This window comes from Oncorhynchus gorbuscha, linkage group LG10, assembly GCF_021184085.1.
Source record: "Oncorhynchus gorbuscha isolate QuinsamMale2020 ecotype Even-year linkage group LG10, OgorEven_v1.0, whole genome shotgun sequence".
In the NCBI taxonomy this organism is placed as follows: Eukaryota; Metazoa; Chordata; class Actinopteri; order Salmoniformes; family Salmonidae; genus Oncorhynchus; species Oncorhynchus gorbuscha.
In genome coordinates, this window is record NC_060182.1 from 86,054,873 (window position 1) to 86,081,861 (window position 26,989).

The following is a 26,989-nucleotide window of genomic DNA, read 5'->3' on the forward strand; positions in this document are numbered from 1 at the left end:
ATCCCTCGTGCCTGGCCACACCCCCATCCCTAGTGCCTGGTCACACCCCCATCCCTAGTGCCTGGTCACACCTCCATCCCTCGTGCCTGGCCACACCCCCATCCCTAGTGCCTGGTCACACCCCCATCCCTAGTGCCTGGTCACACCTCCATCCCTCGTGCCTGGCCACACCCCCATCCCTCGTGCCTGGCCACACCTCCATCCCTCGTGCCTGGCCACACCCCCATCCCTCGTGCCTGGCCACACCCCCATCCCTCGTGCCTGGCCACACCCCCATCCCTCGTGCCTGGCCACACCCCCATCCCTCGTGCCTGGCCACACCCCCATCCCTCGTGCCTGGCCACACCCTCATCCCTCGTGCCTGGCCACACCCTCATCCCTAGTGCCTGGCCACACCCTCATCCCTAGTGCCTGGCCACACCCTCATCCCTAGTGCCTGGCCACACCCTCATCCCTAGTGCCTGGCCACACCCTCATCCCTAGTGCCTGGCCACACCCTCATCCCTAGTGCCTGGCCACACCCTCATCCCTAGTGCCTGGCCACACCCTCATCCCTAGTGCCTGTGTTATTGATGGCCAAAAACAGGACCATTTTGTTTCTCTCAGTAGCTAACACACTTCTAAAAAGCCGCTCCTCCGTTCTCTCCACTGGCTTCCAGTTGAAGCTCGCATCCGCTACAAGACCATGGCGCTTGCCTACGGAGCTGTGAGGGGAACGGCACCTCAGTACCTTCAGGCTCTGATCAGGCCCTACACCCAAACAAGGGCACTGCGTTCATCCACCTCTGGCCTGCTCGCCTCCCTACCACTGAGGAAGTACAGCTCCCGCTCAGCCCAGTCAAAACTGTTCGCTGCCCTGGCCCCCCAATGGTGGAACAAACTCCCTCACGACGCCAGGACAGCGGAGTCAATCACCACCTTCCGTAGACACCTGAAACCCCACCTCTTTAAGGAATACCTAGGATAGGATAAGTAATCCCTCTCACCCCCCCCCTTAAGTTTTAGATGCACTATTGTAAAGTGACTGTTCCACTGGATGTCATAAGGTGAATGCACCAATTTGTAAGTCGCTCTGGATAAGAGCGTCTGCTAAATGACTTAAATGTAAAATTTCTATAAAAAAATAATTGTGTTAATGATGGCGGATTGACTGATTTCCAAGTTTTCAGTATATGTTTTTTCAAGATGAGAAGAGAATCGTCCAGCCCACTGTGTATCTCACGACACCCCAAACACTATATGCCATGTCTTGAAATACAGTTGAAGTCAGAAGTTTACATACACCTTAGCCAAATACATTTACACTTCATCTTAGTAGAAATTCCCTTTCTTAGGTCAGTTAGGATCACCACTATATTTTCAGAATGTGACATGTCAGAATAATAGAGAACATGATTTATTTCAGCTTTTATTTCTTTCATCACATTCCCAGTGGGTCAGAAGTTTACATACACTCAATTAGTATTTGGTAGCATTGCCATTAAACTGTTTAACTTGGTCAAACATTTCAGGTAGCCTTCCACAAGCTTCCCACAAAATGTTGGGTGAATTTTGGCCCATTCCTCCTGACAAAGCTGGTGTAACTGGGTCAGGTTTGTAGGCCTCCTTGCTCGCACACACGTCCAGTTCTGCCCACAAATGTTCTATAGGATTGAGGTCAAGGCTTTGTGGATGGCCACTCCAATACCTTGACTTTGTTGTCCTTAAGCCATTTTGACAACTTTGGAAGTATGCTTGGGGTCAGATTAATTTGGAAGACCCATTTGAGACCACGCTTTAACTCAGTTTTAAAATGTATGCCAATCAAAACACATTTTATTTCAAAGTCTAACAAACCATACAACTCTATGCACAGGGACTACTTTAACAATTTACACTGAACATTTTACAAAACGACATTTACTGGAAGAACTGCAGATGCAAACTTTGGTAACAGAATGATGATAACATCTCTGTTAAATATCTGTTCCCAATTTAGATTCACAGACACATTGGGCCACATGGAAAACTAAAGGCACAGCAACTGAAATTGACTTAGTAACAGGAAATACATTTATTTCCATGACATAATTTAAAGAGTAGTTTCAAAATAGTTTCAAATACATGCAACTTAAAAGTCACATATCACCAAATGTAGATTTGAAATCTCCTGGACACCAGAGCAACCTTGAGGGAATCATATTTGGGTCAGAAAATAATGTTCATATGGATGGGTAAGATATACAAAACCTTGTAGAGAGAATATCCAACTGACAATCTCTTAGAAAATAATGTTCATATGGATGGGTAAGATATACAAAACCTTGTAGAGAGAATATCCAACTGACAATCTCTTAGAAAATAATATAAACTATTGGAACAACGACTTTAAAAATAACTGATGAAAATGACAAATATGTGCTTAATCCATATAAACTCAAGTATAGTTTTTCCTTACCACCTAACCACTGTGCTTCTGCATTGCTTGCTGTTTGGGGTTTTAGGCTGGGTTTCTGTATAGCACTTTGTAAAAAGGCCTTTGTAAAAATCCATTTGATGAATTGATTATACATTGACACTTGTATAATTCACATTCGACAGCACAACGGCAGGCATGTCTCAAGTGTAAAATGTATAATGATTCAATAATCCATGCTCTCTGGAAATTCTACGAAGTCCAGAAGTTGTGGGCGGAGCTACAAAGTTGGCTATCAGAATATTACAATGTTAACATACTTTTAATCCTGTCTGCATACAGTTGAAGTCTGAAGTTTACATACACTTAGGTTGGAGCCATTAAAACTAGTTTACATACACTTAGGTTGGAGTCATTAAAACTCATATTTCAACCACTCCAAAAATGTCTTGTTAACAAACTATAGTTGTTGCAAGTTGGTTAGGACATCTACTTTGTGCATGACAAGTAATTTTTCCAACAATTGTTTACAGACAGATTATTGCACTTATAATTCACTGTATCACAATTCCAGTGGGTCAGAAGATAATATAGACTAAGTTGACTGTGCCTTTAAAAAGCTTCGGAAATTCCAGAAAATGATGTAATTGCTTTAGAAGCTTCTGATAGGCTAATTGACATCATTTGAGTCAATTGGAGGTGTACCTGTGGATTTATTTCAAGGCCTACCTTCAAACTCAGTGCCTCTTTGCTTGACATCATGGGAAAATCAAAAGAAATCAGCCAGACTTCAGAAAAAAACATTGTAGACCTCCACAAGTCTGGTTCATCCTTCGGAGCATTTCCAAACCCCAAGAATTTACCACGTCCACCTGTACAAACAATAGTACACAAGTATGAACATCATGGGACCACGCAGCCGTCATACCGCTCAGGAAGGAGATGCATTCGGTCTCCTAGAGATGAACGTACTTTGGTGCGAAAAGTGCAAATCAATCCCAGAACAACAGCAAAGGACCTTGTGGAGATTCTGGAGGAAACGGGTACAGGTATATCCACAGTAAAACGAGTCCTATATCGACATAATCTGAAAGGCCGTTCAGCAAGGAAGAAGCCACTGCTCCAAAACAGCCAGACTACGGTTTGCAACTGCACATGGGGATAAACATCATATTTTTGGGAGAAATGTCCTTTAGTGTGATGAAACAAAAATAGAACTGTTTGGCCATAATGACCATCATTACGATTGGAGGAAAAAGGGGGAGGCTTGCAAGCTGAAGAACACCATCCCAACCATGAAACACGGGGGTGGCAGCATCATGTTTTGGGGGTGCTTTGCTGCAGGAGGGACTGGTGCACTTCACAAAATAGATTGCATCATGAGGAAAGAAAATTATGTGGATATATTGAAGCAACATCTCAAGACATCAGTCAGGAAGTTAATTATGGCTGCGATCCCCGTACAGGGACCAACATCAGGGGAAATTTCAGAGTGACAACTAAAAATACAATTACATAACATTAAACATTCTTGAAAATGCAAGTGTCTTACACCCTTCAAAAGATTAGAATCTTGGTAATCAAACTACGTTTTCCCATTTAAAATAACTATTACAGAGAACAAATCCCATGCTTTTGTTTGAGAAGAGCAATCAACAACAGAAACATTTTCCACCATGACAGTTTTTACACATTCACATCTGAAGGTAAAATTACGACTTACATTCTGATATCTTGCTCTTATTTCTCTTCCTGAGTGACCCATTCATCAAATGAAGTGCCGTTTTCTTTGATAAAATCCATTTTTATAGCCCCAGTCTCAATCCCATTACTATACCCCAGCCCGTCTCAATCCCAGCCCTATACCCCAGCCCCAGTCTCAATCCCAGCCCCAGTCTCTATCCCAGCCCCAGTCTCTATCCCAGCCCCAGTCTCTATCCCAGCCCCAGTCTCTATCCCAGCCCCAGTCTCTATCCCAGCCCCAGTCTCTATCCCAGCCCCAGTCTCTATCCCAGCCCCAGTCTCAATCCCAGCCCCAGTCTCAATCCCAGCCCCAGTCTCAATCCCAGCCCAATACCCCAGTCCCAGCCCTATACCCCAGTCCCAGCCCTATACCCCAGTCCCAGCCCTATACCCCAGCCCTATAACCCAGCCCCAGGCCGATTCTTCATTCATTTGAAGTGGGAGGATCAAAACGAGGTGATAGTTATATAACAAGACACAGAGGATGATTCTCTCTCTAGTCTCTACCTGCTAGGAAATACAAGCTGGCTGGGGGAGAACATAATACTATTAGAAAGAGAGAATGAGAGAGTGAGGAAGGGGGAGGAAAAGAGAGATTAGACCAACCTCTGGAATACCCACTACCCTGCAATGCAGCTGTTCCCCCTCTCTCTTTACATCTCTCTCTCTCTCTGTGTATTTTCCCACCCTCCATCTCATTGACTCTCATTCTGACCTGAGTATAACCACCACAGCCAGGACAGCCATACCATATATTAAACATCACTGAATTATCTTGGCAAATGAGAAATGCTAACTAAAAGGGATATAAACATATGTGTCCAACATTTGAGAGAAATAAGCTTTTTGTGTGTATGGAACATTTCTGGAATCTTTTATTTCAGCTCATGAAACATGGGACCAACACCTTACATGTTGCGTTTATATATTTGTTCAGTATAATATTATCTCCTGCAGAACAAAGCAGTTCTTGCAGTGAAATAATAAACCAAATGTACATGTTTAAATCGGGAACAGGAGAGGAGAAATATGATTTATTTATTTCAGCATCTTCATAGTATGAATGAGCAGTTAGGGACTGTCTGTATAGGTGCTATCTTTATCAGCATAATAAAAGCTGATATTATTTCAACCACATAACATATGTATTTAAGCCAAAGTGAAATGCTATCAGAAATATGTGGGGCTGTTTTCACAGCTTTTAATTCCCTTAAAACCGGTCAAACTGATGTAATATGGACATTTTGCATGGAAAATCTGTCCCATTTAAAAAATATATAATTGCATTTTCTCCCTGGTCCCTATACATCTTCGCTGTGCGAGAGAAGCAGAGATGAAAGATAACTCTACCGATGTCAACTACATTGAAGCATTCATTTTACTGACTTATGGTATGACATTTTCTGGTGAGCAAGGGTTTATTTATTCTTCCAGGTCAACAAGTAATGTAGCTAGGCTAATTTATAAACAAGTTGACTAACAAATAGCCAGCAAAATGTCAGAAATTAGAAGCAGGAACACATCTATATGGAACAAAAATATAAAACGCATGTAATGTAATGAGTTGCACTGCATGAAGCAAATGGTGCTCACACCAGATACTGACTGGTTTTCTGATCCACACCACTGCCTATTTATTAAGGTATCCATGACCAACAGAAGCATATGTGTATTCCCAGTCATGTAACATCCATAGATTAGGGCCTAATGCATTTATTTAAATTGACAGATTTTCTTAAATGAACTGTAACTCAGTACAATCTTTGAAATATTTTTTGTTCAGTATAAATTAGGTTAAAAAAGAATATCCTGTACCCCCTGTAAAACAAAACTGTACAGCGCATCTGACTGTAGAGCACATGAACTATACTAGTGGATTAGGGTTGGGTGCAGGCATCAGATTTTCAATTTGTCACATAGGTCAGGCAGTTGCAGATGGGTTATTAGCAATTATGGGCAGGTGCAGGTGAACAAACAGCTGACCCGTGCATCACTAACACACACACAACATAGATACATTCTACACTACTGATGACAGAGAGGGAGAAAGCTAGAGAGAGATGTTTTATTGTAGACATAGATGGTTAAAAAGAGAGAGAGAGAAAGAGCGAAAGCGCAATCACCTGGAATTTCTTCATTTTAATTAGTTTGAAATAATTACATTATGCAGCGGCAGAGTCCTGGGGTTGCATCCCAAATGGTACCCTATCCTCTATATAGTGCACTACTTTTGACCAGAGTCTTATGGGCCCGGGGCAAAAGTAGTGCACTACATAGGGAATAGGGTGCTATTGGGGACATAGAAAAGAGTCCTGGAGTCTTGCAGTAACAGCTCTATGTAAAGGGCATCTCCTCCTTTATTAAGGTTTTATAAATATTGAATAGATGCTTCCTACTAATAAAACAGCTCAATGCAGAATTTGAGGGGGGGGGGGGGATGAGGTTTTACGGGAAAATAAATTTGGAGAGATTATTAATACGTTTTTCCTTGAAACTACTGTGCTGATCCATCCTCGACTGACTCAATCCTACCTCAACCCTCTTTTCCATCCCCCTCCCCTCTCCCATCCCTCTCTCTGATCATCCCTTCGTTCCCCCATCCTACACTGGGTAGAAATATAGCAAAACTGGTGAAAGAAAAGAGGAAGGAAAGAGAGAGGGGAAGAAAAATTAAGGGAAAAATGGAAAGCAATGGACATTGTAAAGAGGGATGGAGTGAGTAAGAGATGGGCGAGGAGAGGACATGAGAACACAAAGAATGTAAAGATGAAGGGAGAGGAGATGAATGATGAGGAAGGCCAAAACATACATCTTAGATTGACAGGTCTAGTCGGAGCGAGGGAGAGGAGAGCAGAGCAGAGCAGAGCAGAGAGGAGGGCAGGATGATAATATAGTATTTATGCTGCAGTAGTTTATGTGTCGGGGGGCTAGGGTCAGTTTGTTTATCTGGAGTACTTCTCCTGTCCTATTCGGTGTCCTGTGTGAATCTAAGTGTGCGTTCTCTAATTCTCTCCTTCTCTCTTTCTTTCTCTCTCTCGGAGGACCTGAGCCCTAGGACCATGCCCCAGGACTACCTGACATGATGACTCCTTGCTGTCCCCAGTCCACCTGGCCATGCTGCTGCTCCAGTTTCAACTGGCCTGGGCCCTAGGACCATGTCCCAGGACTACCTGACATGAGGACTCCTTGCTGTCCCCAGTCCACCTGGCCATGCTCCTGCTCCAGTTTCAACTGTTCTGCCTTACTATTATTCAACCATGCTGGTCATTTATGAACCGAACCGTTTGGGCTACAAACTAATGTGACGAACCCCACTGGGGAAATTCTCACGAACACAATGGTGTTCTCCGTTTTGCACTACGAGCCTACCCCCCAAAAAAGGGATTAACCTCTTTTAGGATAGGGGACGGTTGCGTCCCACTTGGGCAAAAAACAGGGAAAATGCAGCGAGGCAACAAAAAAAAATTATATAAAAATCAAACTTTCATTAAATCACACATGTAAGATACTAAAATAAAGCTACACTTGTTGCGAATCCAGCCAACATGTCAGATTTTAAAAAGGCTTGTCAGCAAAAGCATAAGAAGCTATTATATGATAGCACAATAGTAAACAAAGAGAGTAGCATATTTCAACCCTGCAGGCGCTACACAAAACGCAGAAATAAAATAAAAACATGCATTACATTTGACAAGCTTCTTTTGTTGGCACTCCAATATGTCCCATAAACATCACAATTGGTACTTTTGTTTGATTAATTCCGTCCATATATATATCCAAATGTCCATTTATTTGACGCGCTTGACCCAGAAAAAAACAGCTTCCAAAAAACGCAACGTCACTACAAAATATTTCAAAAGTTGCCTATAAACTTTGCCAAAATATTTCAAATTACTTTTGTGATACAACTTTAGGTATTTTAAACATTAATAATCTATCAAATTGTAGATGGGTCTCTCTGTGTTCAATACAGGAAGACAACAAACCATGCTACTTTTCACATCTTGCGCACGCTCAACAGTGTTACCCAGTTCCTAGATGGCCTACTTCTTCATTGCACAAATGAATAACCTCAACCAAATTCCAAAGACTGGAGACATCCAGTGGAAGCGGTAGGAACTGAAAACAGGTTCCTAAGAAATATAATTTGCCAATGAGAACTCAGTCAACAGACAGAGACCAAAAAAATTATAATTCTGAACGGTTAGTCCTCGGGGTTTTGCCTGCAACATAAGTTCTGTTATACTCATAGACATGATTCAAACAGTTTTAAAAACGTCAGATTGTTTTCTATCCAAATGTACTATTAATATGCATATCTTATATTCCAAATTCTATATTTTAACAAATATATATATATATATATATTCTTTTTTGATCCCTAAAGTAAAACAAATTCAAAACCACATAGCTAAATTATACATACTATGACCATCTTAAAACATTTTTTTTTTTACTTATAACCCCCCCACGTCTTACATGCTGACACACTGCTCAAGTCGTGTGCGAGAGCTTTGCAAAATACATTTAAACATACGTTATTCAATTATTGCACCCATGCTGCTCGCTCGCGCCAACGAGCGTCTGCGGTGCCAAGCACTGAAATATAAGTCAGTTCTATTTGTGACGCTGAATGCGGTGCGGTGCAAGTCCTGCCTCTCCCATCTCATTGGTTTATAAAAGCAGATACCCACGTGCCATCTCCTGATTGGTTATACCCACGTGGGTGATTGAAAGATAAACTGAGTTCGGACGGTCGTTGTGTTAACTATGATGGCGGCAGGTAGCCTAGTGGTTAGAGCGTTGGACTAGTAACCAAAAGGTCGAACGATCGAATTCCCGAGATGACAAGGTAAAAATCTGTCGTTCTGCCCCTGAACAAGGCAGTTAAACCCACTGTTCCTAGGCCATCACTGACAATAAGAATTTGTTCTTAACTGACTTGCCAAGTTAAAGGTTAAAAAAAACTGATGCCAATAGTCATATAAAGTCCAAAGAATAAAAATCCTGGAAGGAGGAGAGATGACTAGAAACGATTTGGTTGACCATTTTATGTGTGGTTTAATTATCGGAGTAGAGGACTTTGTGCATTTCAGGTAAAATAACTCAATGTTTATATCCCAGGACAAAATTAGCTAGCAACAGCAAGCTAGCTAGCTAAATTGCCATAAATGTTTAATGCTTTTTGACCTGTCCCCAAATTAATATAACTGTTTCAAAGTTTTTGATATTTCAACCTGCGTGTCGTGATCGTGTTTGGTGTGGGGGGACAAAATAAATGTGCGCAAGATGGCACACAGCGTATTGGGTACGATGTTAGACTCCAGAGATTAAGTCTAGGAAGAGGAAGACACACTGAATGTCACCAGGGCCCCAGAGTGGCTCAGCGGCCTAAGGCACCGCATCTCAGTGCAAGAGGTGTCACTACATACAGCCTGGATTCGAACCAAGGTGTATCACAACAGACCATGATTGGGAGTTCCATACGGCGGTGCAAAATTGGCCCAGCGTCGTCCGGGTTTGGCCGGTGTAGACCGTCATTGGAAATAAAAATGTGTTCTTCACTGCCTAGTTAAATAAATGTTACATTTGTTGTTTTTTTGTTTTTTTAAACCTATGAATCCCCTATGATGCCTACTATGGTCAGGATAAATGTGTCAGTGCTTTTACCCTGCTGAGGTAGACCGGCTGTAGATGTGCTTAATTAACAGGCCCACAACCACTCTGTCACTGCTGCTTACTGTCTCTCAGTAAACAGGATATAATTCCCATTTGCAGGTCATTCCCGTAACTCTGCGGCACTAAAGACTAAACAGGCTAAGAGACTAGACTTGTCACTGCCACATCACATATCGCCATACATTAATTGTCTGCCTGGCAGCCCTGCAGATAGCAAAAGGCCAAGGGGAACATTACAGTAACTACAGCACTAAACAGGCTGACAGCATGTCATTCCAGTAGCCCTGCCGTACTAAACCTGTCTCATACCTCCTATAGGCTATACTGTATGTGCTGACATGCAGATGGCAAAATGCCAAGAGATGCATACTATAATGTAATCTCTATTCAACATAATCTGATCATCTCATCCATAGAAGGGGCTGAAAGTACGGATGTGTCCCAAATGGCACTCCTATTCCCTTCATATACACAAGCAGGGAACACGGTACCATTTGGGACGGAAGCCTATGTATGTCAGTCTGTTACTATAGAAATGTCATGTGTCCCTGCTGTTTGCATGAGTGAATTATTGTGAATAAAAGAGTAGACATTATGAGCTATCTCTGTGTATTTGAGTGAGTGCAATTGTGTGTGCACTAAGACCACACTCAACAAGCTGTATAGGGCTATAAGAAAACAAGATACCACACTCAACATGCTGTATAGGGCTATAAGAAAACAAGATACCACACTCAACAAGCTGTATAGGGCTATAAGAAAACAAGAAAATGCTCATCTAGGAGATAGAGTTCCTAGTGGTCAGTGATTTTAATGCAGGGAAACTGAAATCCATTTGACCAAATTGATAGCAACATGTCACCTATGTAACTAGAGGCTAAAACACTCTAGATCTCATTCCCATTCCTCCACAGAGAGATGCATACAAAGCTCTCCCTCGCCCTCCATTTGGCAAATCTGACCATAACGTCATCTCCTGATTCCTGCTCTTACAGGAAGTACCAGTGACACGCTCAATACGGAAGTAGTCTGATGAAGCGTATGCTAAGCTACAGGACTGTTTCACAGCACAACAGGTGTGGACTAATAGTGAAATACTTCCTCACAGGCACTTCCCAACAATGCAGAGAAAGAGAATAGAAAAGTTAAACAAGTAATAATAAAAGTAACAATAGAAACAATGAGTAATGATAACTTCACTATATAAAAGGGGTGCGGGTACTTTAGATAACCTGTCAGGCAGAGTGAGCTTGCATCTCCCAAACAGCTGGTGCATGGAGCGAAAACCGACAGCAGTAGGAGAGATGTTCCAAGTTATGATATCTACTAGAAAATGCTAAGGCAAGAATGGGTATGAAAACCAGGAATTCAACAAATTCAAAGTCTTGGTTGAATATTTGCCATGCGGAATTGAGTCATCATGGAATAGCCTCCCTTAAAAATCAGACATTTCCTCTAGGCTCTTAAGTCCTTGAAAAGTTATTGAAGTTATGATGGCCGATTAAGATGTTCTACTGCTCCAATATAATTATTCTGTAATATAATTTCTGACCAGTTTTAATGAGAGATGTCGTCGCTGTCGTTTGTTTCCCGCCATTTCAATTGAAGGGGGTTGAATGTTCGCTTCAACTTTCTATTCCATACAAAGCATTCCGATTACAAAGCATTCTGATTACAAAGCATTCCGATTACAAAGCAAACACGGTTATTGGTCATTTTCTCATTTTAAAACATGTACCATTAACTCTTCAACATCTGACCAGATACCTGATGGACAGACTTCATTAGTGTGTTTCAGTTAGGAGCATGCTGTCAATTTAGTCAGGCAACGCCCACATTATTCTGACATACAGTACCTTCAGAAAGTATTCAGACCCCTTCCCTTTTTCCACATTTTGTTACGTTACAGCCTTATTCTAATATTGATTTTTTTTTATCCCCTCAATCTACACACAATACCCCATAATGACATCACAATACCCTATAACGACAAAGCATAAATAGGTTAAGAATGTTTTGCTAATCTATCAAATAAAATAAACTGAAATATAACATTTACATAAGTATTCAGACCCTTTACTGAGTACTTTGTTGAAGCACCTTTGGCAGCGATTACAGCATTGAGTCTTCTTGGGAATGACGTTACAAGCTTGGCACACCTGTTGAGTTTCTCCCATTCTTCTCTGCAGATCCTCTCAAGCTGTGTCAGGGTAGATGGGGAGCGTTGCTGCACAGCTATAATTCAAGTCCAGGTTCTAGCTGGGCCACTCAAGGACATTCAGAGACTTGTCCTAAAGCCACTCTTGCATTGTCTTGGCTGTGTGCTTAGGGTCGTGTCCTGTTGGAAGGTAAACCTTCGCCCCAGTCTGAGGTCCTGAGTGCTCTGGAGCAGGTTTTCATCAAGGATGTCTCATTCATGATGGTTCATTTTTGCCTCGATTCTGACTAGTCTCCCAGTCCCTGCCACTGAAAAACATCCCCACAGCATGATGCTGCCACCCCCATGCTTCACCGTAGGGATGATGCCAGGTTTCCTCCAGATGGGAGGCTTGGCATTCAGGCCAAAGAGTTCAATTTTGGTTTCATCAGACCAGACAATATTGTTTCTCATGGTCTGAGTCTTTAGGTGCCTTCTGGCAAACTCTAAGCAGGCTGTCATGTGCCTTTTACTGAGGAGTGGCTTTCGTCCGGCCACTCTACCATAAAGACCTGATTGGTGGATTGCTGCAGAGATGGTTGCCCTTCTAGAAGTTTCTCCCATCTCCACAGAGGAATTCTAGAGCTCTGTCAGAGTGACCATTGGGTTCTTGGTCACCTCCCTGACCAAGGCCCTTCTACCCAGATTGCTCAGTTTTGATGGGAAGCCAGTTCTAGGATGAGTCATGGTGGTTCCAGACTTCTTCCATTTAAGAATGATGGAAGCCACTGTGTTCTTGGGGATCTTCAATGCTGCGGAAATGTTTTGGTACCCTTCCCCAGATCTGTGCCTGGACACAATCCTGTCTCTGAGCTGTGCCTGGAAACAATCCTGTCTCTGAGCTGTATAGACAATTCCTTCGACCTCATGGCTTGGTTTTAGCTCTGACGTGCACTGTCAACTGTGGGACCTTATATAGACAGGTGTGAACCAACTTTGCAAACATTTCTAAAAACCTGGTTTCACTTTCAATTATGACAAAGTTAATTAATAAAAAAAGTTACTTTGTCATTAATTAGTGCGACCAAATCATGTGCTGGTGCCACCAACTGAAAAAGTGTAGAACCCTACAGGGTCTCGGCAGCATCAAGTCAGAAGGAAACATACTCTCCACATGGTCCAGTGTTCAGCTCAGTGCTCAACTCTCACCACATTAGTCATGTTGAATGAAAAACTCATTATATACAGTACAGCTAAAGCATATCTGACTGTGACCTCGTCCTACTTCCCCCATCCATAACAGTCCATAACCAGGGGTATTACTAAACTCTGTGTGTGTGTGTGTGTGTGTGTGTGTGTGTGTGTGTGTGTGTGTGTGTGTGTGTGTGTGTGTGTGTGTGTGTGTGTGTGTGTGTGTGTGTGTGTGTGTGTGTGTGTGTGTGTGTGTGTGTGTGAGGGGGGATTTAAAGCAGAAGAAAGAAGCAGCAGAAAACAGAATTCTTCTTTCCTTGCTTCAATCATCATCATCATCATCACACACACACTTCCTGTATGGAGAGAAGTCAGCTCATTGGGTTGGAGGATATAGATTAAGGCTGGCTGAGGATTTTGACCCCGATGCTCTTTTTGTTGTTTCTCTCCTCACTGTGTGTGTGTGTGTGTGTGTGTGTGTGTGTGTGTGTGTGTGTGTGTGTGTGTGTGTGTGTGTGTGTGTGTGTGTGTGTGTGTGTGTGTGTGTGTGTGTGTGTGTGTGTGTGTGTGTGTGTGTGTGTGTGGATGGGCAACCAGAGGGTGCATGTGACGCATCTTGTACAGTAGTGCCGGGGTAGAGGTTAGTTGCTTGCCTGCTTACCACATGCTTGCATACTCTTGCTTACAGCTCGCTGCCACCGTCTAGCCCTTGTGGTGAATTGGGGAGCAGCTTCATGTACAAGTCTCACCTTGCCGGTACAAACCCTCTCCATAACCAAGACTCCTGTCGTGCCTCCTCGCAGCAGCACACGTTAACTGGTTGTCTTCAAACCCAGAGATGTGCCTGTACAGCAGGGGATCTTAGAGCAGCAGTGGGCCCCAGAGATGTGTCTGTACGGCAGGGGATCTTAGAGCAGCAGTGGGCCCCAGAGATGTGTCTGTACGGCAGGGGATCTTAGAGCAGCAGTGGGCCCCAGAGATGTGTCTGTTGGGGATTGCGCAGCCTCAGCAGAACTTTAAATAACTTCCTTTGCGCAGGTATCCACTTCTGACCTCGGTGAAGTCAATCAATCGGAAACCGGACTAAAGTCTAGTGCCGTTGAGATGTCTGGTGACGGGGGAAGCAGGCACAGGGTTATTATGGTCGCCAGCAGGCACAGGGCTATTAGGGTCGCCAGCAGGCACAGGGCTATTAGGGTCGCCAGCAGGCACAGGGCTATTAGGGTCGCCAGCAGGCACAGGGCTATTAGGGTCGCCAGCAGGCACAGGGCTATTAGGGTCGCCAGCAGGTACAGGGCTATTAGGGTCGCCAGCAGGTACAGGGCTATTAGGGTCGCCAGCAGGTACAGGGCTATTAGGGTCGCCAGCAGGTACAGGGCTATTAGGGTCGCCAGCAGGCACAGGGCTATTATGGTTGCCAGCAGTTGGGACTTGAGTGGCAGCTGCTCTCTGCAAACCCGTGTGACTGAACAGTTATCTACCCAGCCTCACCGAAACACCTGTCGGCATAAGTGAAAGACTCATGTCTCTCCGCATCCTCCTAGCCAAGATACGTTATGCTGCTCTTCTCAACGTTACCATCTGAAAATGAGGCAAAGCACTGCTTCTATCAGAATTCTGACACCATCACAAAATTACTGGACACAAAGCGCACAGGACAGCCCCACATCTGCTACCCTCAGCAAGCAAAAGCATGCATCGTGCAAGGAAGTGCAAACAACCTTGTATACTCTGCAGAACAAATGGTGGATGAATAAGGCACAGGAAATATAAATTGAAAAACGACATGCACAATTTCTACAACTCAACTAAAGCTATATATGGCCCTAAAAGTCGCTCCATCACCCCCATGAAAACAGCTGATGGCACTGACAACATCCCAGCAGAGATACTTAAGAAGGTAGGTTACTTCAGCAAAAGAACGCTCCAACAGTACATCACTGAGGTTTGGGACTGGGAGATCGTCCCCCAACAGTGGTGGGATGCAAACATTGTCACCATCTATAAGAACAAGGGTGAAAAGTCCATCTGCAGCAACAGCCGAGGGATATCCACTCTGGCTGTTGCCGGCAAGGTCCAGTCCCATGTGATGCTACACAGGCTGGTAAACAACATCACAGAGGAACTGCTGCCAGAGTCCAAATGCGGCTTCAGAGTCGACATGATATTCACGGCACGGCAACTCCAGAAGAAGTACGGTGAACAACAGGACCTTTCCAAGGCCTTCGGCACAGAGCAGGGATCTACTATGGGGTATTCTACTCAAATGTGTCTGTCCAGACAATTTTGTTAACATCCTTAGCCGGTTCCATGATGGGATGATGGCTTGGGTGGCCATAGAAGGGTAGGAGTCAATTCCCTTTGGAGTAAGCATCAGTGTGATGCAGGGGTGTGTGCTGGCACCTGTAATCTAACATCTTCCTCTTATTTGTCATCCAACTTCCCCCACAAGGAGCATGGGGAAAGCAGCGGGGTTGCGATGGACTTCAGGCTGGATGGTTAACCTACTCAACAACAGGAGGCTCCAAGCAATCACCAAGGTTTTGACGGAGCGGGTTCTTGAGCTGCAGTATGCTGAGGACTGCGCTCGTGGCCTACACTCCGGAAGACCTTCAGTCTGTCATTGTAGCGGCTGTGATGGTCTATAGCAGGATGGGACTGTCTATCAACACCACCAAGACAACAAAGGTGGTTTGACAGAGATGGTTTGCCAATGGAGATCCAGCCCTCCACCCACCACGCCTGTCTTCCCCATTGAACACAAATTACAGGCAATCGTCTTGTCCTTCAAATACCTGGGAAGCATCCTCTCGGAGGACTGCAGCATCGTCCTCAAAAATCAAATTAGGATCAAGCATCAGCTGCCTTTGGGAAACTCAGACGCGGGGTCTTCCAAAACAAGGATCGCCACCTCCACACCAACATCTCTGTCTATCAAGCCATCTGCATCACACTTCTTTACAGCCGAAGCCTGGGTCACTTAGAAAGCTACGTGACTGACTGCTCACTACACCACAGAGGAGTGGACCTCCAGGGTAACAGAAAGCTAAGTGACTGACTGCTCACTACACCACAGAGGAGTGGACCTCCAGGGTAACAGAAAGCTACTTGACTGACTGCTCACTACACCACAGAGGAGTGAACCTCCAGGGTAACAGAAAGCTACTTGACTGACTGTTCACTACACCACAGAGGAGTGGACCTCCAGGGTAACAGAAAGCTATGTGACTGCTCACTACACCACAGAGGAGTGGACCTCCAGGGTAACAGAAAGCTACGTGACTGACTGTTCACTACACCACAGAGGAGTGAACCTCCAGGGTAATGGAAAGCTACGTGACTGACTGTTCACTACACCACAGAGGAGTGGACCTCCAGGGTAACAGAAAGCTATGTGACTGCTCACTACACCACAGAGGAGTGGACCTCCAGGGTAACAGAAAGCTACGTGACTGCTCACTACACCACAGAGGAGTGGACCTCCAGGGTAACAGAAAGCTACGTGACTGAGGAGTGGACCTCCAGGGTAACAGAAAGCTACATGACTGCTCACTACACCACAGAGGAGTGGACCTCCAGGGTAAAAGAAAGCTACGTGTCTGTGACTGCTCACTACACCACAGAGGAGTGGACCTCCAGGGTAACAGAAAGCTACGTGTCTGACTGCTCACTACACCACAGAGGAGTGGACCTCCAGGGTAACAGAAAGCTACGTGTCTGTGACTGCTCACTACACCACAGAGGAGTGGACCTCCAGGGTAACAGAAAACTACGTGACTGACTGCTCACTACAGCACAGAGGAGGGGACCTCCAGGGTAACAGAAAGCTATGTGACTGTGACTGCTCACTACACCACAGAGGAGTGGACCTCCAGGGCAACGGAAAGCTACGTGACTGCTCACTACACCACAGAGGAGTGGACCTCCAGGGTAACAGAAAGCTACGTGACTGAGGAGTGGACCTCCAGGGTAACAGAAAGCTACATGACTGCTCACTACACCACAGAGGAGTGGACCTCCAGGGTAACAGAAAGCTACATGACTGTGACTGCTCACTACACCACAGAGGAGTGGACCTCCAGGGTAAAAGAAAGCTACGTGTCTGTGACTGCTCACTACACCACAGAGGAGTGGACCTCCAGGGTAACAGAAAGCTACGTGTCTGACTGCTCACTACACCACAGAGGAGTGGACCTCCAGGGTAACAGAAAGCTACGTGTCTGTGACTGCTCACTACACCACAGAGGAGTGGACCTCCAGGGTAACAGAAAGCTACGCGTCTGTGACTGCTCACTACACCACAGAGGAGTGGACCTCCAGGGTAACAGAAAGCTACGTGACTGACTGCTCACTACACCACAGAGGAGTGGACCTCCAGGGTAACAGAAAGCTACATGACTGTTCACTACACCACAGAGGAGTGGACCTCCAGGGTAACAGAAAGCTACATGACTGTGACTGCTCACTACACCACAGAGGAGTGGACCTCCAGGGCAACGGAAAGCTACGTGACTGTGACTGCTCACTAAACCACAGAGGAGTGGACCTCCAGGGTAACAGAAAGCTACGTGACTGTGACTGCTCACTACACCACAGAGGAGTGGACCTCCAGGGTAACAGAAAACTATGTGACTGTGACTGCTCACTACAGCACAGAGGAGGGGACCTCCAGGGTAACAGAAAGCTATGTGACTGTGACTGCTCACTACACCACAGAGGAGTGGACCTCCAGGGCAACGGAAAGCTACGTGACTGTGACTGCTCACTAAACCACAGAGGAGTGGACCTCCAGGGTAACAGAAAGCTACGTGACTGTGACTGCTCACTACACCACAGAGGAGTGGACCTCCAGGGTAACAGAAAGCTACATGACTGTGACTGCTCACTACACCACAGAGGACTGGACCTCCAGGGTAACAGAAAGCTACATGACTGTGACTGCTCACTACAGCACAGAGGAGGGGACCTCCAGGGCAACAGAAAGCTACATGACTGTGACTGCTCACTACACCACAGAGGAGTGGACCTCCAGGGTAACAGAAAGCTACATGACTGTGACTGCTCACTACACCACAGAGGAGTGGACCTCCAGGGTAACAGAAAGCTACATGACTGTGACTGCTCACTACAGCACAGAGGACTGGACCTTCAGGGTAACAGAAGGCTACGTGACTGACTGCTCACTACACCACAGAGGAGTGGGAGATGTGAAGTCCGGTGCTACAGACACACCCCCTCTATGAGAGTAACACGGGCACAACTCTGGCGCAGGTACTGCTGGGATCAGTAGCAGAGTGGAAGCTAGAGAGGCCCAATAACCATATCCCAATCACCACAGATAATGCCAAGAACCAAGTAAATGCAGTGATAGAGGCTGGACTGGGGCCACAGGTAGCTTGCTTTGCACTTGTGATCAATTTAGGATCCCAAAGGGGAATCTCAGGTAACCAGATGGACCGCCTCCTTGGGAGGATCAGGAAGGTGGTTTCCTTTTTCCACCAAAGAACAACAGCCACTCATGTGCTTAAGACCAAGCAGGAAATATTACGGCTACTGACCCACAAGCTCATACACCATGTCACAACAACATGGAACTTCACTTTGACATGTTGGAGCTCTATCTTGAGCAGCAGGCAGCTGTACACTCTGCACTGACAGACAAGACCCTGAAAAAACAAAGACAACGTCACCTTGTCTGTTGATGACGTGAAAGTGGCAGAGGAGGTCCTCCAGGTGTTCAAAACCCTCAAAAGAGTTAAACCTACTGAGCACTGAAACTGCACTGTCTGTGTCCATGATCCTACCTCTGAAAACAAGGATTGTGCAATCCATGGCCCCATGTGAGGAAGACAGCACCATCACTAGAGATGTCAAGGCTGCCATTAGAGAGGACCTGAACCCCAGATACCCCCCTAATGTACAGGACTACCTTCATAGATCTATTGCACTGGATCCAAGGTTCGAGTCCCTGCCTGTTCGAGTCCCTGCCTGTTCGAGTCCCTGCCTGTTCGAGTCCCTGCCTGTTCGAGTCCCTGCCTGTTCGAGTCCCTGCCTGTTCGAGTCCCTGCCTGTTCGAGTCCCTGCCTGTTCGAGTCCCTGCACTACGCCGGAGGACAAACAGTGATGTCACCACTGAGATTGTGGCCACTGAAGAGGTTAAAAAAAAAGTCAATAACTTCAATAATAAATATAGTGCAGTCTAATGTTAATCTATGCATACAGTCCTCCCGACTGTATGTAATGAAACCTAAGATTACCTGGTGTACCAATGTGAGAAATAACAACAAAAAAACTAAATACTGCATAGTTTCCTAGAAACGCGAAGCGAGGTGGCCATCTCTGTTGGCGCCGGAAGTAGAAACATGACCGAATACAAGCTAAGTGTCAGTATAGAGACAAAGTAGAGTCGCAATTCAACGGCTCAGACACAAGAGGTATGTGGCAGGGTCTACAGTCAATCATGGATTACAAAAAGAAAACCAGCCCCATCGCGGACCAGGATGTCTTGCTCCCAGACAGAGTCGCTTTGAGGACAATACAGTGACACGGCCCGCTAACAAAACCTGCGGGTTCTCCTTCACTGCAGCCGACGTGAGTAAAGCATTTAAACGTGTTAACACTCGCAAGGCTGCAGGCCCAGACGGCATCCCCAGCCGCGTCCTCAGAGCATGCGCAGACCAACTGGCTGGTGTGTTTACGGACATATTCAATCAATCCTTATCCCAGTCTGCTGTTCCAACATGCTTCAAGAGGGCCACCATTGTTCCTGTTCCCAAGAAAGCTAAGGTAACTGAGCTAAACGGCTACTTCCCCGTAGCACTCACTTCTGTAATCATGAAGTGCTTTGAGAGACTAGTCAAGGACCATATCAGCTCCAGCATACCTGACACCCTAGACCCACTCCAATTTGCCTACCGCCCCAATGGGTCCACAGATGACACAATCGCAACCACACTGCACACTAACCCATCTGGAAGACCTATGTGAGAATGCTGTTCATCGACTACAGCTCAGCATTTAACACCATAGTACCCTCCAAACTCATCCTGTCGGGCTGTATCACCGCCTGTTACGACAACTGCTCCGCCCACAACCGTAAGGCTCTCCAGAGGGTAGAGAGGTCTGCACAACGCATCACCGGGGGCAAACTACCTGCCCTCCAGGGACACCTACACCACCCGATGTCACAGGAAGGCCAAAAAGATCATCAAGGACAACAACCACCCGAGCCACTGCCTGTTCACCCCGCTATCATCCAGAAGGCGAGGTCAGTACAGGTGCATCAAAGCAGGGACCGAGAGACTGAAAAACAGCTTCTATCTCAAGGCCATCAGACTGTTAAACAGCCACCACTAACATTGAGTGGCTGCTGCCAACATACTGACTCAAATCTCTAGCCACTTAATAATTACATATTGGATGTAATAAATGTATCACTAGTTACTTTAAACAATGCTACTTTATATAATGTTTACATACCCTACATTACTCATCTCATATGTATATTCTGTACTCTATACCATCTACTGCATCTTGCCTATGCCGCACAGCCATTGCTCATCCATATATTTATATGTACATATTCTTATTCATTCCTTTACACTTGTGTGTATAAGGTCGTTTTTGTGAAATTGTTAGATTACTTGTTAGATATTACTGCATGGTCGGAACTTGAAGCACAAGCATTTCGCTACACTCGCATTAACATGTGCTAACCATGTGTATGTGACCAATAAAATTTGATTTACATATAAAGTGGGTAAAACAGTATGTAAACATTATTAAAGTGACCAGTGTTCAATGACTATGGGGCATGAGTTCCAGATGGAATTAGCTGTCTGCCTTCCTTCACTGACAGCCAGGTCTTATAGGTTTTACAGATACAATATCTGACCACAGATCAGCCAACAAAAGGCTTTAGAGAGGTTTTACACAATAATTACAGATCTGTGGAGTGTTGAATATCCAAACAGACAAGATGCCACACACGTCCTCTCACCTCTTCGACACGTCCTCTTCGACACGTCCTCCTCTTCGACACGTCCTCTTCGACACGTCCTCTTCGACACGTCCTCTTCGACACGTCCTCTTCGACACGTCCTCATCGACACGTCCTCTTCGACACGTCCTCTTCGACACGTCCTCTTCGACACGTCCTTCCGACACGTCCTCCGACACGTCCTCTCCGACACGTCCTCTCCGACACGTCCTCTCCGACACGTCCTCTCCGACACGTCCTCTCCGACACGTCCTCTCCGACACGTCCTCTTCGACACGTCCTCTCACCTCTTCGACACGTCCTCTCACCTCTTCGACACGTCCTCTCACCTCTTCGACACGTCCCTCTTCGACACGTCCTCTCACCTCTTCGACACGTCCTCTCACCTCTTCGACACGTCCTCTCACCTCTTCGACACGTCCTCTCACCTCTTCGACACGTCCTCTCACCTCTTCGACACGCCTTCACCACGTCTTCACCTCTTCGACACGTCCTCTCACCTCTTCGACACGTCTTCTCACCTCTTCGACACGTCTTCTCACCTCTTCGACACGTCTTCTCACCTCTTCGACACGTCTTCTCACCTCTTCGACACGTCTTCTCACCTCTTCGACACGTCTTCTCACCTCATCAACACGTTCAAACTTCTTTCATTGCTGGCAGACAGACTTGGGTTGGTTGTTCAAGGTCATTTGTCTGAAAAGTCTCAACAAGCTAATAGTCTTTGTAAAAGGTTGAACGCAGACAAAACTCTTCTGCTACTTACACACATAGGAGATATGGTGATATCAACACGCAACTGAGGCTGTTATGCAAAGGCAGGCGGGGGGAGAGAAAGCGGAGACTGAGCATGTAGCATAGCATCATGTTGTGAGCAATGCTTTGAACAGCAAAGAGACAGGGGCTTTCAGGAAGAACTCTACTCATCCTGGAAGAACCTTTGATGCCAAACACAGCTCCTTCAGATGGAATGTTAAGAACCAGAAGACTTTTTGAAAGGTTTTTATTTTCTGTTTCTCACACCAAGTTGTTTTTTTATTTTGTTTATTAAGGATAATACCGCCACAACATTCTAAATAACTCACACACTGCATTTTCACTCGCTGGACTATAGGAGGCTAAACATAAAATATGACAGACAGATCGGGTGGACAGGACAGACAGAGACAGATCGGGTGATGCAAAGATCAGAAGGACAGACAGACCGTCGAACAGATAGCAGACTGATCAGCTGGATCGACAGACAGACAGCACAATTTCTTAGGCTACAACTAAAGTCCCATCACATACTGCATATCCCTGACCAAAACAAATGAAGCACACCAATCACATTAAACACACACACACCTGCAAGGACAATTAGCATAGCTGCCACTACACACACACACACACACACCTGACAAGGCCCATTATCATAGCTGCCAGCCACCTAGACACACAGCAGGTTTTGGTTTCACTACACCACAGGAGCTGTCTCTGGCACAGTTAAACACAGAGATACTGTACTGTCAGGCTGGTAGGATATATGGTGCTTTCACCTGCCCAATACACACAGACAGGCCCAATAACACACACTTTGTAATAATAAGTCATAGTCATAGTAAATTCTTATTTTAAAACCCAGGACTACTGTATGTCTAATTGAGAACATACAGTAGACAGACTATACTAATACAGTAACATCAGAAGCCCCGGCCACACACACAGTTCTGACAGGCTCAGTTTGCCTGTTATAGAAATGGGTAAGAAAATGTGTAGTCTGCCACTGAACCCTCCCCATTGGCATTTCCCAGCGAGAGGCTTCACAGAGGGAATCCTGAGATCTATGTTTGAGGAAAGACTATACGGAGAGCAGACAGGACCGATGGCATTTAATGTTGGGAGAAAACAGCCCTTTTAGCTAAGAGCTAGTGTTCACCTCTTCAAGTAGGCTTGTAGACACTATCACTAACATTAGTCATCAACAGTAAAATACTGACATACTAGTATTAGTCAAATTAGTAGCCTATATTAGTATTTTCTATTTGCATACAAAATCCACAATCTTAACAGCTCATAATAACTGCAAGACTCATTGGACTGTCTGAAGGTCAAAGGTGAAACCAATGTATTTCAGTCTCTCTGAAGCAGACATGTTGGGGGGGGCAGCATTTAGGCTTGCAAATGGTCAAGCACTGCTTACTTTCCATAGCTACGCATCTGCTTCAGCAAGATGTCATAAATAAAGCTGAAGAACTCTTTCGACTGAAGGTAGAAAGAGTACCTATGCCTAATGATGAACGCCGCTAAAAGAGCGGTAGCGGTACATGTCATTTGGGAAAACCCTACGCCCCACCCATCGTATCACAATCAAAAAAAAATCCTTAGATATTTCTTGAATAAACCGCTGCCCTGATACGCTCCATTTCAGCACCACAATTCAATGGACAGCGCCTAACCTGAATCTTGAGGGCGGGGTGCTCGTGTGTGATAGCAATCTGACTACCGCGGAGGACTATAGTTAAGAACGTGTGTGTGTGTCACGAAGCATGACAGGCACGTTAGTTTTGTGCACAGGGGCAGTGGAATGCCAATGTTGTCCAACGGAGTCATCTTTTAACTATTATTCTTGCCATATAAAGAGGGTCTGGTGAGTGGGACAGGAATAGCAAGCTCAGTAGCAAGTATTGCCTTCGGATAAAAAAAAAATTAAAAAGCGATTATACTCCACGGCTGGCTATAGAGACTACAGCTGCACCAAAATACAGCTCCATTTTGTCATCCATCCAAATTACATCTATTTCAACAGTCATCTGTATTGTTTGGTGGGGCTATATATAACTAGCAAACCGAATGAAAATGACACGCTCGAGAACAAATTACGTCGCAACCTTCCCACACTACAACTGATGCAATCTATCTGAAATATTAGCTTATTTTCCATATGAAAAGCAATAATAACTTGGCAAACACATAATCGGTAACAGTATAGCTTAGCAATCATGCTGAGAATAAGCTAATGTGAGAATTCATCCTCATATATGCAGATCTCATATTCGAGTCCGTGACACTGGCATAACCTGGCTCGTGCTGCTCTGCTTTGCCAGGCTAGTTGCTTTTACCTTGCGTACAATACATGAATTATTCAAATCACTAAACAGTTTTCACCTTCAAGGATATATCGTGTTTCTTGCGTATGAAAACCACTGAAAGGATGCACATTTTAGAATATATACAGAGACAAACCTTTGTAAATCACCAGCGATACAGAAGTCAAGAACACGGTCAAGCAGTGAGTGGCAGCAAGTTAACCGTTTGACAGGCTCGAGAAGCCGATACAAGATAGCCACAGCTCAGCTAGCCTGCTGGCCACAACCCGGTGGAGAGCAAGACAGCAAAGACAATCATATACAATTGACACACAAGGGTAGCCGGAGGTGGCAACAAACGTTTTAGACAGATTTGGAAATTACCCGTTAGAATTCCAACTCGTATTTGGTGGTCGTGGTTGGTTAAAATCATCCCTTCCGACGCCATGTTTACCACCGCTCTCGCCAGTACTGAGGATCCAGAGATAATCAATGGCAGAGCGCATCGAACGAGGGGGAGGCGGATGGAGGAATATCAGAGAGGAAAAGGCAAAAAGCGAGAGGATTTACTCCACCCAAAATCTGTCCTCGTGAAATAAGCCTTTTTTTTGTATGGAGGTCTATGAGAGTGTCGAATTACGACAGACTTATTTGATCGAATAGTTGTTTTGTAATGTTTAGCCTGTTACAAATGTACTGGCATAAGTGGATGCACGTGGCATTCCGGCAACGTTAAGTATGCCTGTTGTCTGCCCTCACGTTGGCTAGAACTGTCCCACCTGATCTCGCCTGTCTTCCATCGTTGAAGACAATATTTCCACTGTTAGAGGGGTTACTCGAATATCTTGTCAATATAAGATATACTTTTTGGGAACATAATGGGAGCTAGGCTAGAGAAGCCGAGCTCAGATCATGCAGAAGGACGATGTTCATAAACACATTTATATTTAGAATCAACCCTGTTCTTTACTGTGCGTGGGCAGTCAGAAAGGACTCTTTGTACAGATATGTGAATGCATGCATTCCTGTGGAAACCCTTACAAGTAGTCTGGATCCAAAATGGGAGGTGCTTACAGGCCTACTGCCCATAATTGAATTATCCTAGTGGTGTCTTCTTTGCATGTAGGTCTACTACTGTCTCTTCTAAGATGCCCAGGTTTTTAGTACTTGCTCTGTAACCTCAACATCGCTGGTTAAAGCTCCGTGACGGAGCTGTTCACTCTCAGTCGCTACATTAGTGGCAGAAGTGGGATTGTCCCAGTGGTTTTTGGGCATTTGTGTGGGACACCTCTAAAATGGCTAAATAATAAGATTCTAAATACTATTTCGTCACACTTTATTTGGATAGTCTGTATACGAGCTGTTGATAATCAACTGCTTGTTATGGTTAGGTTAGAGTTAGGGCTAAGGTAAGGGTTAAGTTCAGGGTTAAGGATAGGGTTAGTAGATAGTTGAAATGTTACTGATCGTCTGTAGATAGTCGATTTGTAGATGCTTAACAAACTATCCAAATATCATTCATATGTATTGATAAAGCCCTTTTTACATCAGCAGATGTTACAAAGTGCTATACAGAAACCCAGCCTGAAACCCCAAACAGCAAGCAATGCAGATATAGAAGCACGATGGCTAGGAAAAACTCTAGAAAGGCAGGAACCCAGGAAGACACCTAGAGAGGAACCAGGCTCTGAGGGGTGGCCAGTCGTCTTCTGGCTGTGCTGGGTGGAGATTATGGCCATTTAAGGCCAGAGTGTTCTTTAAGATCTAACGTTCATAGATGACAAATAAAGTGTTACCTACTGTTTTATACCATGCTGTAATATAAAATGTTACTGTAATACGATCAATGGATTCTCAGAAGAAAAATACAGCCATTAGTATGACCTCCTTGATGCTGTCGCCAAAAAACAGGTAATTTAAGATGGGTTAACCTGATTATAGATCAGACCAGTGAGCCTCTATGGTGGCTACTCCTGTTCAGGCCCCAGATCAACAGAGGGGACTAATAGAGACAGTCTGGAGAGAAGCAAGGGTCTTCAGTCTGATAGGAAGAGAAGGCTCCGGAGTCCTGCTTTCTTTCTTTCTCTCTTTTCACACACACACACACACACACACACACACACACACACACACACACACACACACACACACACACACACACACACACACACACACACACACACACACACACACACACACACACAGAGAGAGAGAGAGAGAAAAGGTGAGAAAGAAACACACACTGTTTGGAGCCTGCCAAGAAACAGGGAATTTATCATTTAGTATGACCAGCCAGACATATTCTCCTGGATCACAGGAACAAGGCCATCTATAGTCTCTGAAGTCACTATGCAACTTAAATGACAGCGTTTCTCTGATGCTATGCTCTGTCCCTAGTTTGTTGCTGTAGGGAGATGACACATGGGATGTTACAGGGCCAACATGCTATTTTTTGTGCTATACATTTTTAAACGATGTTATGGCAGGACACTGAATGCTCTTACCATACGAAGAGACATGTAGATAACCATTGACATGTTCCTGTCTTGTTATATTTGCTACTCTAACAGTTCGTTCCCCAACTCCCTTTTAGTATTGGAAAAACACAATCGTTGCTTACTCTCAGCTCCAGACTGCATAGGGCAGTTTAGTTAACAGTAACCCAGGGCCAGGCTTCCAATGTTCATTTTTACCCTTTTTGACAAAAGCATGGTCAAAAATTGTAATGGTCGTCATCTGATGAGGAAGAATTGGACCAAAGCGCAGCGTGGGAAGCG

The 26,989-nt window shown here is 45.0% G+C and overlaps 1 protein-coding gene across 12 annotated transcripts in view; it reads right to left on the bottom strand.

Moving 5' to 3' along the window:
- gphna (gephyrin a) overlaps positions 1-24,691 on the bottom strand; it is a 149,919-nt gene extending 125,228 nt beyond the window's left edge. For all 12 annotated transcript variants that reach the window (XM_046367300.1, XM_046367301.1, XM_046367290.1 and 9 more), the window contains exon 1: positions 24,597-24,691. In XM_046367300.1, the coding sequence (XP_046223256.1) occupies positions 24,597-24,660 (64 nt within the window). In that variant the 5' untranslated portion in view covers positions 24,661-24,691. The remainder of the gene's footprint in view (positions 1-24,596) is intronic.
- Positions 24,692-26,989: the final 2,298 nt, after the last annotated feature.